This window comes from Indicator indicator, chromosome 17 (assembly GCF_027791375.1).
Source record: "Indicator indicator isolate 239-I01 chromosome 17, UM_Iind_1.1, whole genome shotgun sequence".
Classification (NCBI taxonomy): Eukaryota; Metazoa; Chordata; class Aves; order Piciformes; family Indicatoridae; genus Indicator; species Indicator indicator.
In genome coordinates, this window is record NC_072026.1 from 18,652,591 (window position 1) to 18,663,391 (window position 10,801).

The 10,801-nt window shown below is 51.9% G+C and overlaps 1 protein-coding gene across 2 annotated transcripts in view; it reads right to left on the reverse strand.

Annotated features, from left to right (window-relative positions):
- PCDH19 (protocadherin 19) overlaps positions 1 to 10,552 on the reverse strand; it is a 58,958-nt gene extending 48,406 nt beyond the window's left edge. For both annotated transcript variants that reach the window (XM_054388641.1, XM_054388640.1), the window contains exons 1-2: positions 8,412 to 10,552; positions 5,039 to 5,366 (exon numbers count right to left, since the gene is read on the reverse strand). In XM_054388641.1, the coding sequence (XP_054244616.1) occupies positions 5,039 to 5,366; positions 8,412 to 10,552 (2,469 nt within the window). The remainder of the gene's footprint in view (positions 1 to 5,038; positions 5,367 to 8,411) is intronic.
- Positions 10,553 to 10,801: the final 249 nt, after the last annotated feature.

A 10,801-nucleotide genomic window follows, 5' to 3' on the forward strand; every position in this document is an offset into this window, starting at 1 on the left:
TAAGGCTAGTGGAGAAGAGGAGGATAAGCTGGAGGGGAAGAAAGAATTGACAAGTAGAGAAATGACAGAGAAAGAGGAACAGCCACGCTGATTTCATTTCTTACAAAACAAAAATCTTTGTGTGTTGCAGAAATGTGCTTTAGGTAACACCGACAGATAGCCAGAGCAAAAACTGCCGGTGCCGCCTGAAACGAAAATTGCTCTATTGTGCTCAGAAAACCATTTCCTACAGAGAGGAGAACACTTTCCAGGTAGTGAAAAAGCCTATCTGAAACCAACAGGGCCTTATCCTGCAACTGTTGCTCGCTCAAATAATCCCTGCTGCCATGAGGAGCCCAAGCAAAATCAGTGTGAGTGAGGATTATGTGGGACTGTATCAAGGTTGGGGGATTAGACCAGGATTATCACTAAAACCAGTAATTCCCCATCTTACTGATGGTGGCCACCAGCTCAGGACACAGCAGATCACCACGGTCACAACCTCCCTGGTGCTGAGGCTGGACTCAGCTCTGGGAGCTGCTGAGCGTGCAGGTCCCCAAGAGGACTCAGTGGCTGCTCCTCCTTGACCTTCTCCAGGGGACCTACTAAAGCAGCACCAGAGTGAGGCCATGCCAAATGCACACCCTGCTGATGCTGCAACAGCAGTGCTGCTGCTTCCCTTCCCTGCCGCTGCCATGACCAAACCATCCCGGATCCCCAGGGAGAGTGAGACCAGAACCTCCATGATAATTCCACCTTTGAATGTCCAACCTCTTAAATAAGGCTTGCCCACTCTCATTTCACATCTCCTCATCTTCTCCTTTGCTGGATTCTGTCAGAGATCACTGCATCCCCCAGCGAGACCGAGGGGCTGAGCAAACCACTGTGCCCTGGGGGATGTGCCCCATCCTGGGGCAGCACACAATGCTTCCCAAAGTGGTGTAGAGTGTGGATGCAGAACTGTCTCTGAAACACAAATGCAGCCGTTCCATGCACATTGTTTCCTTTTAATAGCACGAAGTCAAAATCCAGGCATGTTAAGCTACCCAAGGGTGGCTGCTCTACATGCGAGTCGTGTCCCGGGGCTCGGCAAAGGCTGGGCATTCAGACCAGCTTCCACATCACCCCAGTGCAACGCGCATTTTGATCAAGAAGGCCGCCTAATGGCTCCTATTAATTTGGATTTTTAATTTCCTGGTATGACTTCTAGCAATATGCAAAACCTGACAACAAGCCCTTTTTGGTTTCAAAGCTGACTTCTCCTCCAGCTTAGCAGGAAGAAAAAAAAAAAAAAATTAAAAAAATGCCCTGAGCAGCAGCAGCAGAGCCTCTGACCGGCAATGCCCTTGCAGCTCCAGCATGTCCCATTCTCCCTCCTGCAAAACAAGTCAAAACACTAACAGGGGCCAAGCCTCCCACTGTCAGCCACGATCACCAGAGCTGCTCACAAACACTTCTTGCCATCGCTGCCTGCAGCCACAAGGGTGCTGAAGTGCCACAGGCAGGGGTGTCCAAGTGGTATTCCAACACCCAAGGGATCACTGAACCCCAGCAGGACCAGAACCCCCAGGATGGTCCCCACCACCTCCCTTTGCTCTCTAGGCAGCTGTGCCCTGGCACAAGATGAGCTCAGCCCCTACTCAAAGGGAAAAGCTTTTCAAGGGTTGTCTCAAAACTTTTTTTTTGCATCCTCAGAATGGAGTTGCAGCCCCTCCAGATGTCACTGTTTAAACCTTTCTGGATCAGCAGGGAAAGGTGGAGAGCACCACCAAACCAAATTACCAGGAGCACGGCACTGCCAGCCCCAAGACCTGGCACCATGCGCACCGCTACCGCAGCACAGGAGGAAACGTTTCCTGAAGCTCCACAAACAAACCATCCTTGGGGACTTTTATTTCAAGGTTCCTGACTGTTAAAGTAAACGAGGCTCACATTAAAGACCAGCTAACACAGTGAGCAAACTCGCTGCTGCTGCTGCTGCTACAAGAGCCTGTCTGACATCAGTTACTGCAGCCACAGCCATCATATGCTAAGTGACACCACCAGCCACACATTTACCTCTGCTTTGGAGCTTTTATCAACTGATGCTCTGCCTTCCCATCAGGAAAAGTCACTCGGAGGTGGAGCAGCAGCACTACCTTCCCGACGCTGACACCTCATAAAGGCTCCCGGGGGGAATGCCGTTGTCTCGGCACTGGAGGTGATTCAAAGCAGCCCAGACAAGTCCCGTAGGATGCACTGCAGGGAACAGCTAGGCTCAGGAAGCTCTGGGCAGGGATTGTGTTTATCAAATCGCCATCACGTGGATGTGCACCAATAGCACACTTCACATGCCATGCCACAATGCCTGCCAAGCCAGCAACTGGCAGTGGTGGGTGCAAGGCTGTGATACTCCTCTATGGAAGCATCTGGCATGGAATTTCCCTGTAACTTGTGTGCCAGGACAGGGCTGTCACTCTGGGCACCACTGAACCTCCTCACCCTCAGGAGTCACCTGGATTTTTACAAGCCAGTAGAAGCCACACCACCAGCAAGATAACTTCCCTTGCAACAGCTGGAAGCATAACACTGGGGCTCTCTGCCAAGAAAAATAAGAGTTCCCACCCTAAACCAAACTTCCAAGCAGCTTCCAGTTGGGATTTCTCCTCACTGTGCCCTGGCCCTGCTCTTTTGTCCAAAAACATCCACAGGGAGTGAGCAGACTGCTACTCTCCCTCAGAACACCCCTCCAAGAGCTGCTGGTCCCTCAGCAGCCATCAGCTGCTCTCCTGCATGCTTGTGGGGCTGCTGGAGGGCACGTTTTAAGCTGACACTCCATGGCATACATTACAAGAGACAAATTTATTTCTCCAGGCAAGGTACCAGCTCTTCAGCATGTCCCATCTGCACAAGTGATGGGGAAATGCAGCATGCTGGAGCCACAGGGAGAAGCAACAAGCATCCCAGCTCCCTCACACAAGGTGCACAAGTCAGTTGACATCTTTGGAGAGTACACACATGGCTTACTGCTGTGTCAAGGAGGAACAAGGCCAGCACTGCCTTCTTCCCACAGCTGCCTGGCAACTTTATCAGCAGAGCTATGAAAGTCTTGATGGTGCTTCCCTCCTTCTTAGCACTGCAGACCTCCTGCTGTCTGGGTAAAGCCAACATGTCATGGATTTTATGACTGAATTTTGCCAGTGGCTGGCAGCATGTTCCACTGCTCGGTGCCTGTAGCAAGGAGTCAGCCAGAAATATGCTCAAGACCCCTCTCTAAAGCACACTGCTCCAGCAAGGCAGGAATTCCTTGTGCCTCCAGCATCCCAACAGCGATGGTCGTCCACAGCCTTGGTAGGCATTCCCCACAGAACTGGGCACCATTATCCTGAATTGGTACTCCACAAATTGCACAGGCAAACCTGACCATTGATACAGATCCCCTAATATATGAAGGCATTTCTCACGCCCAGCCTGCCCAGGCAGAGCACAAGGAAGAGGTGGCTTCACAGCAGTTCTTCTGCCTTTCTTCAACCAGACCAGAGACAGGCTTATCTCAAACAACTCCCATCCAGGCTTGGATGCAAAGTCCCTGCCTCCCCTCATTGAAGCATTTGAGAGGAGTAGAGCCCACTTAGCCCTGTGAGTGGATACATGCAAGTAGAACATAGGAGTGCTTATATCCAGGTCATTCCCATTCAGTTACTGCTAAGAAACTCTACTACAGCTTTGATATCAGCACCAGAAGTTAAATTGAGGTTTAATGTGGGCCCAGACATGAGTCATCCCTACTGCACCCTTAAGAATGGACAGAAGATGATGTATGGTGAGGAGCCTGCACATTCAAGAGCGGGAGAGGCTCAAAACCAGGCTGGTGAGAAGGTGGCAAAGTACACATGGTCTGCCATGGAGACCTGAACAACCCCCTCCCCACTGCCTGGTCATTACAACCTGCACCTCTGCTTTAAGCAACCGGTGTTTGGGCTGGGAGCACCCCAAAACTGGGCTGACATCAGTATGTGACCTCTCAGGAGCTGGTTCTGCAGCCTTAGCAGAGGTTAAACACCAGGGTTCAATGAGCATTCTGCCCAAAAAACCACTGCAGAATCAGGCCCACTGACACCAGCCCTCCCCAGCAGCCCTGCAGACCCTTGCAGAGGGCCAGGCTCTGCTCTCCATCACACAAGCATAAATCTGAAGCAGCAGCACCACTGTCTCCAGCAGCATCATTTTGCATTTACACCAGCACACTGAACACAAAACAGAGTGAGCCATAAATATTTCAGCGGCTTTTTTAGCTTTGTTATTCTGTTCAAAGCAGGAAACATGACAAACCTTTGATTGTTTTGCTTAATACCAAACAATAATTCAAAGAGAGACAAACAAGCAACATTAAATGATGCCTGTGATGTACAGGAAAGACGATGAATTAGAAGAACCTGATGAGGATGGCATGGATCAGAGCAGCCCCCTGCTCTGCCTTGGGCAGGTACCACACAACCCTCCCATGTGGCCGGCGTGTGCCCATCCCATGTGCTGAGGGGCAGTATGGGGCCAGGAGTGTGGGTGGTCGTGCCAGGCACCCTGTGCTGCCTTCGTGCCCAGCACAGCCAGCTGCCTCCAGAGCAACAGACACCAACACCACTTCCAACAACCTTTTAAAAAAACCCAATGAAGGCAGTGAGTGTTTCCTCCCTTGAGCATCGCCACACTCAGAATCCACTCACAAAGCAGCCACCTCTAGCCTCCCAGCAGCATGGAGGCAGCCTGGCCTGTTCTGTCCATACCAATATCCCTGTCTGGCAGTTTCTGAGCATCTCTGCAGTGTCTGGGAGTGAAAGGATCCTCCCATGACCATGTGTTGGGACAGCCCCCATAACCTCAAGGTGGGTGCCCACCACTCCTCACTGCCCATGCACCACCTCTCTTGGCTTAGGGTGTCCAACATGGAAACCACCTTGACCTGTTTGGTCAACAAGTCGTTTTGGCAGCACTCACACCAACAGATCCATCCTCACGCCATGCTCCACTTTGCAAACCCATCACGATGCCCCAGGGCCGTGGGCTGCCAGCCCACACTCACCTCTGGCAGCGGCATCCCGTTGATGATGAGGTCGGGCTGCTGGGGGCTCTGCCCTGTGAAGGTGTGATGGTAAATGTGGTTGGAGCCGGCGTTCCTGTTGTTCTGGCTCTCCACGTTGAGGAAGGTGCTTTCGGAGCGGCGGCAGCCCAGCGGCAAGGTCTGCTGGTGGTAGTCGAAGTAGTTGAGTGATGAAGTGAGAGAGGAGCAGCTCACAACGTTCATTTTATCCGTCTCTTCCACATCCCGCGGTACCAGGCGGATATCATTCTTGCTGATCTTCTTCTTCTTGCTTGATTTCTTTTGATGCCCGTAGGAGTACTCTGCGATTCTGGGGGACAGAATGAAAACGAAAAGCTGAGAGCATCCCAAACCCTGCCCTGCTAAATAGAAAGGCAGAAACCTGGAGGGCTTGGCCCCCATCTCTGTGTAGGCTTCTGAGTCATGCACATTACGTCATGTTTTGGGTCTGGTGGCACAAGACGGTCTTTAGCTTATTTTGATGCCTTTGGGTCAAATAGGAAAAATAATGGGAAGGAAGAATGCTCCTGGTTTTTTCTAGTGTTTGTAATTGCTGATATTTAGTTACTAGCAGTGAAGTCCAGCCTGCAGAACAGAAAAATGAAGATGTTAAAATCCGTGAACTGAAAAGGGTACCTGCATTCATTTCCATGCATAATAAGGATTTTTAAAGTGATTTAATTTGGTGCCTGTAATGAAAATTCAAAATGAATAGCAGATTTTTTTGCTGGTTCATTTTCCATAGCAGTAAATAAAGCAGACCCAGAAGTAGTCCTAGCTGGCAAGCTCTATTCTCTCACATTCCAAAGGCTGTTTGTTTATTAATGCTTTATCCGAATTGCTGCTGTTTTGACTGTCTTCTGATAATACCTGATAACTTGAAACCTCTTCTCCAGCCACATCCTATTCCTCCCTGATCCCCAACACACATACCCTCTTCTGCTGGGAAGTGCTTTCTCCTTCTAGAAACCAGAGAACAACAACTGTGTTTTGCAAAAAGAAATGATCCTTTTTGACCCTTTTGGGGTTTTTTTTGTTGTTGTTTTTACACTCCAAGCTTGTTTTTCTCTGCCTTTCTTTCCCTCTTTGCTTCCTGCCTGCCAAAAGGCTCAACTGTTGAAGTGCCTTGTTTGCCTTCTGCAAAATACCAGAGGACAAAAAGTTACCATCAAACACCTGAACAAATAATGACAAACATGATTGCACCTCACATTAACCTGGCATGCTCAGCTCCCAGTGATTGGGGCTCCCCTTTCCAAAGGGAGCAACACAGCCCCAGCCAATGCCCCGCTGATGAATTTGTACATGCGTGACACCGGGAAGCTCAGTATTTCCCTGGGAAACACATTGAATGCTCCCCATAGTCAGAATTACACGTTTGAAAGTCAGGACTCTGCTCCTCTCCTTGTTACGCTAACAGCATTAAAAAAATAAAATCAACACCCAATAGCTGCAACAGTAATAATGGGATGAATAAATAATACAGTTTGTCTGGAAACACAGATATTACACAAATATTCTTGTTCCAGAAAGCTAATTGTCTAAGCATGAAAATGCTACCATATGAAACAGCTCTCATATAACCTTACGTGCCTCCCAAATTAACAGGTTCTGTGAAGACTGTCCAGCAGCTGTTGTGAAGAACCTCTAAAATAAGGCACTGCAAAGCCTAAAGGCACACACCCAACACGAGGACAGGGTGCCCCACGGTCACGGACGCTGCTGAGCCTACCTGGTGCTGCTGTGTCTCTGCAGCTGACTTCTCTTGCTCAGATGCACACTGATAACAGCCCGAGCATTCCCCTGAGCACGCAAATAAATCAGGGGAAGGCAGGGATTTCTGTTGTGCCAACAATCTATATGCTGCTGACTCGTCTAACAACGCTTGATGAAGCGTTAATTGTTTTGTTTACCTAAATGTTTAAGTTTGGCAGTGCGAGAGCCCAATTGTTTCCTGCAGGCATTTATTTTGCTGTCCTTTCTCTATTGACCAATTATTTAATTAAACTGCACTTCATTAATCCCTAAGTCGTCACAGTAAACCCAAGGTTTATACATATGTGTGAAACTGTCAGGGGCACCACCACAATGTGATTTTTATCCATTCAGGTCCTATTCTCATTTAATGGGCCGAGCTGGCAAGAAATCTGGTAGATGAGCTTTCACTTGAAGCTAGACATCCCATAATACAGCACAGCCCGACCTTTATTTGCAGATTATTTTTCCCCCATCAAGCAAAAAGGCTTATAAACGCACTTTACGCTGTGAAACCAGGGGATAAAACCTGAACTCCCCGGCATTATTTCTGCGTAAATAAAACTTTAAAGACCGCACATCCCCCTGCGCCGCAGAATCGCCGGGGGCGAGCGTGCGTTTCCAAGGTAGAGCAAAATTAATTTCCATCCCTCCCCTCTGAAACCACTCGGTGCCGAAGGAATGGAGAAGTCATGGCTATTTCACTAGTAACAGGATTAAACCATTTATGAGGCATTGCAGCTGCTCTTTTATGGCATCTGATTGATATTCATGTGTGGTTAGCATTTGTCTCCTAACTTGTGTAACACAGAGAATAGTAAAAGAGAGACAATAATCGCCGGGCTGTTACATATTCAGGGGATTGGATTTCCCCTATCAGCTTTTCAGCGGCTCCGAGCGCGGGGCTGACCTCCCCTCCGGCATTTCGGACCCGAGAGCACGCACCAAGCCAGCGCAAAATAAGGCAGCGCTGCAAAAATCCGCCCTCGCCCCACTGCTCCCAGTCGGAGTGGCCGTACCGGCTGCCGGAGCGGCACATCGAGGGGAACGGGATGGGTTTTGCCACTCTTTTAGCCGGTTGGCCCCATCGCCTAGCGCGGCGAAGAGCCGCATCGGGCACACAATAGCTCTTTTGAACGGCGAGCCAGGGCTGAGGGATGCCACCGCGGCTGTTCGCCCCGTCTGCTGCGAGGATGCGGCTGTGGGCTGGGGGGGTTTCCCCACTTTGGGAACACCGGGGAGCTGCAGCAGGGACGGGGGCTGCTCACAGGGATCAGCCATGCCGCTGTAAAACTGTTCTACTCCCTTCGTGCGACGGAGCGTGTAAAATCAGGGACGCTGCAACAGATTGCCAAGCCGCACGATGAAGTCAAGCCGTTACTGGGCACAGATTTCTGCTCTCCTCCCAGAGAACAATTCTGCAAAAGCTTCACAGGGAATTCTCTGAAAAAGAGGGGAACCTCACTTCTGCTCCTAAAGCAGATCTAAACCTCCACATACAGCCCCCACACCCAAGTATACAGCAGCAAATAGGAAAGTAACTGCAAAAGCAAAAATCAAAGCAGACCCAGCAGGTGCACAGAAACAAAGATGTCTTTACCTGCAGTTGTAGGTCCTGATTTCCTTGTTATCCCTTTTGCACTTGACTGCCACGAAGATCATAGTGACAAAAAGAATGGCTGCGATAGACCCCAGGGCGATAATGAAAATCAGGGAGAGGTTAACAGATCCTATGGACTCCTGGGCATCCAGGGCTGGAGACAGGTATATCAAAATCAAGGCAGAAGCCGACAGAGATGTTTTTCCATGGTCGTGAGCCACCACGATCAGCTCATAGGCTGTCTTTGCATTTTCCCCAAAGGCTCTGGTGGTCCTTATCTCTCCATTGACCTGGTCTATCTCAAAAAACCCTCTGTCTCCTTCCACCATTTCATAAGAAAGTCTGCCATTTTCACCCTCATCATAGTCATCTGCTTTGACCACCGTCACCAAGTAGCCTACCCCTGCATTCCTAGGGATGTACACCTCCGCAGTCCCGTTGACCAGCGGCGGGGCTGTGATCACGGGGGTGTTGTCATTGACGTCCAGGACAATCACTCTCACGGTGGCATTGCTCTGCAGAGAGGGATTACCTCCATCTTTTGCCAAGACCTTGAACTCAAAGGCCTTCGTCTGCTCATGATTGAAAGACCTCAAAGCATAGATATCTCCAGAGTTGGGGTTGATGGAGACATAGGTGAAGACAGGCATGTCCCTGACTTGTGAGGGTACAATCTGGTAGGAGACACTGCCATTGAGGCCCAGGTCAGGGTCCCTGGCTGAGACTGAGAGAAGGTAGGCCCCCGGAGTGTTGTTCTCCTGCACAATGACCTGGTAATAGGGCTTGGAGAAGTGGGGATGGTTGTCATTCTCATCAGTGATCTTGACAGTGAAGGACTTTGTGGCCTGCAGGGAGGGGACGCCATTGTCCTTGGCCTGGATGGTGAGGTTGTACTGGTCCCTTTGCTCACGGTCAAGACGTCCATCCACCAGGATAGTGGAGAAGCTCTCATACTCCTGGAGCCGAAAAGGCACATTGCCCAGGAGCTTACACTGCACCCGCCCATTGGCCCCAGAGTCACGGTCTGAGACCCGCACCAAGGCGATGACATACCCTGGAGGGGCGTTCTCGCTCACCTCCACCAGCTCACTGTTGACAGAGAGAAGGTTGATGAGGGGCGGGTTGTCATTGGCATCCTGGACGCTGATAGTTACTTTGCAATGGGCAGGGATGGAGTTAGGCCCCAAGTCCTTGGCCTGCACATCCAGCTCATAGACATGACCCTCCTCATAGTCGATAGCACCGCTCACTGTGATAAGGCCGCTCTGGGGGTCAATCTGGAAGAGGTCCCGGGCCCGCTCAGAGACGTAGCTATGGAAAGAGTAGAGGACCTGGCCGTTGGTGCCCTCATCGGGGTCAGAGGCATTGAGGCGGATGACTGGTGTACCCGGTGGGGCATTTTCAGGCACGCTGACGGTGTACGCCGGCTCCTCAAAGAGAGGGTTGTTGTCATTGGAGTCAATGACGCGGATGCTGAGCTCCACTGTGCCAAAGTTGGGCGGGTCACCACCATCCAGCGCCGTGATCACATAGCTGTAGTGGGACTGGGTCTCACGGTCCAGGCTCTTCTCCACCACCAACTCAGCAAAGCGAGACCCATCGCCCCGTGTCTTGGTCTCCAGCCCAAAGAGGTCATTGGGAGTGATCTCATAGGTCTGTACACCAAAGCTGCCTGAGTCTGGGTCATAGGCACTCTCCAGTGGCACCCGGGTGCCAGGGCTGGCTGTCTCTGAGATTTCCAGCTCGATCTGGTCAGTGGGGAAGCTGGGTGCATTGTCGTTGAGGTCCTTGATCTCCAGCTTGATCACGCAGATCTCCATGGAGCTGGACATCACCTCCAGAGAGATAACACACTTGGGGCTCTGTCGGCACAGCAGGTCCCGGTCGATCTTCTGCTTGGTCACCAGCAGCCCCGACCCGGGGCTGATGTCCACCAGGTGGGGAGCCGAGTTGGAGACCACCCGGAAGGCAGCTGGCTGCCGGGGGTCCAGCACGAAACCGGCGTCCCGGGCGTCCTTGGCGACGTTGGCGATAACTGTTCCGGCCCGCTGCTCCTCCTCCACCGTGTACTTGAGGTTCACCAGGGCCCCGGCGCCGGCCCACAGCAAGGCGGCCCCCAGCAGCGCCGGGAGAGCCCCCATCGCCGCCACCGCCCCCTCCGGCCGCCCTGCCGCGCCGCGCCCCGACGGCCTCTGGCCGCCCGCCTCACGGCCCCGCCGCCCTCATGCGGACGGTGCCTGCCGGGCTGCCCCGCCGGCGGCGGGCGGGCAGGCGGGTGCGCGCACCGGAGCCGCGGTCCTCCCCGCGCCCACGCCAACGCCGGCCACTCAGGCGCTCCGAGCCGGCGGCGCCGTAGATGGGCCGGGCATGACGTGCGGGAGCAGGAGCGG